Source organism: Chrysochloris asiatica, unplaced genomic scaffold (assembly GCF_000296735.1).
Source record: "Chrysochloris asiatica unplaced genomic scaffold, ChrAsi1.0 scaffold00276, whole genome shotgun sequence".
Taxonomy (NCBI): domain Eukaryota; kingdom Metazoa; phylum Chordata; class Mammalia; order Afrosoricida; family Chrysochloridae; genus Chrysochloris; species Chrysochloris asiatica.
This window is the reverse complement of record NW_006408794.1, coordinates 2,477,201-2,479,213: the sequence shown is the minus strand read 5'-3', so window position 1 is coordinate 2,479,213 and position 2,013 is coordinate 2,477,201. Positions and strand designations below refer to the sequence as shown.

Sequence of the window (2,013 nt, the reverse complement as noted above, 5' to 3'; positions counted from 1 at the left end):
CTCCTCTGAAACCCTTCACAGGTTTGCTGTGAGTCAAAACTAATCCGACAGCACTTAACAACAACAATAAGCTTTAGCTATCAATCTTTATTGGTATAAAAACTGTCCAGGATAAAAATTTCATTTCATCTTCATAGGAAAGTTGTCACTGAATTTCTATGCTGTGGTAAGGGTCTTAGGGAAAAGAGCAGTGAACAAGACTATAGATCTTTTTCTTCATAGAATTTAGCAGACTGGGAGCATAAAGACTGACTGTTACCAAATCATCTTAATACATAGTAGAAATTTGTATTTCAGTAACTAAAGTATTTTGTGCTTCTTCCTCCTGTACAGATGGTGAAAAAAGCCAAGACAATGATGAAGAAGGCTCAGAAGAAGATGAATCGCTTGGGAAGGAAAGGGGAGGCAGACAGACATGTGTTTGATATGAAACCCAAACACTTACTCTCTGGAAAGAGGAAATCTGGTAAAAAGGACAGGAGATAGTGTCCTTTTCACTGAAAATGTTTGTCTGAACTATGGGGGTTTTGTTTTGTTTAGTTATGTGTATGTAGTAAAATATACAAAACATAAAACTAAACATTGAGTATATAATTCAGTGGTGTTAAGTACATTCATGCTATTGTGTTATGTTTGGTTTGCTTTGCTTTGGAATTTCCTAAAGTAGGAGGTAAAGATTATAAACAAAATACGTAAAGCACTTGTTGCTTTTCTGAAAATCGTGGTTAACAGGTTAAGTTTATATGAGTATGAGAAAGTTTTGTTACACCTTGCTATTGAAACTCTGTTGAGTGGGCAGTGACATCAGAGTTTAATTGCTTGCTTCAGAGTCACAGAACTGGAAAGACCTAACTGATGTAACTGTGTTACTTTTGATGGAGAAAAACCTTATGAATTGACCTTCATACAGGAAAACATCTCCACTTGTGGGCTTAGGAGATGACTCCCTGGGTCCCAGAGGGAGGGAGTGGTGATGAGTAGACTGGGCCCTTAAGGCTTCAGGTGCTCCTGAATGATTCAGTGCCTTTGTCCATTATAGCCGTGTAAATCTGTCTCCACCTGCTTTGTCCCAGATACAGTTCTGTCAGAAAGTACTTTATTTTGTTTGTCTTTTTTTTTCTTTCTTTTTTTTGTGTGTGTGTTTAGTTATAAATCACGAATGATTTGGGCACATGAAAAGGGCAAAAAATCATTATGTTTACCAAACACAAAGTACATTATTTGGAATAAAGTTTTAGTTACAACAGTTAAATGTGGGCATCTCCTGCTTCCTCTTGTTCTAGGCAGAAAATTATATGTGCTCAATAAACACACAAATACCCTTTCCCCATAGTTCCTCTTAGGAGCCCATTTTACTATTCTTTTAATTGGAAAAACTGTGTGTGGGGGGGTGTATGTATGTATAATAAATATATATATACTTGTATGTATATGAAACAGTAAAATGTAACTCTCATGTTTTAGGCTATCAAATATTTAAAACATATTTTGACCACAGAACAGCCCCATGTTAGCATCTGCTTTGTATACAATAACTAGAAACTGGTGGGCATTTCTTTGCCAGTTCCCCCTGCTGACTTTGGTGCACAGTGACAGTCTTTTATTGTATGTGAAATTCTTGCACATACAGTACTGGAAATGTTGTACTACATCTTGGGGCCATAGAGTAAGATTTTCATCTACTGAAAAAAGTTGCATTAAAAGATACTCAAACTCGAGAGAACAAACAAGATGGCGGATCGGGTGAACGTATAGCAGAGAGCTCCGCCAACAACAACACAGAATACCCGAACAAGTAGGCTCAGGGGATGGTCCCAGAACTCTGAATCACATATATAGGAATACTTAGAAGGTTGGAAGGCTCACAGCTGGGGGAATTTGTGGCAGAAGCAAGAAATCTATTGCTTTCTAGACCAGGACGCTCAGGTGCTCCAGGAGCCGCCATCTTGGATGCGGCCACAGACGCCTGGCAGAACCGCTGAGATAAAGGTGTGGACATTCTTCTCTTTTGGT

General features: G+C 38.4%; 1 protein-coding gene across 2 annotated transcripts in view; it reads left to right on the top strand.

The window, feature by feature from the left end:
- Positions 1-495, top strand: part of GTPBP4 (GTP binding protein 4) — a 28,203-nt gene extending 27,708 nt beyond the window's left edge. For both annotated transcript variants that reach the window (XM_006874419.1, XM_006874418.1), the window contains one exon: positions 334-495. In XM_006874419.1, the coding sequence (XP_006874481.1) occupies positions 334-486 (153 nt within the window). In that variant the 3' untranslated portion in view covers positions 487-495. The remainder of the gene's footprint in view (positions 1-333) is intronic.
- The last annotated feature ends 1,518 nt before the right edge of the window (positions 496-2,013 follow it).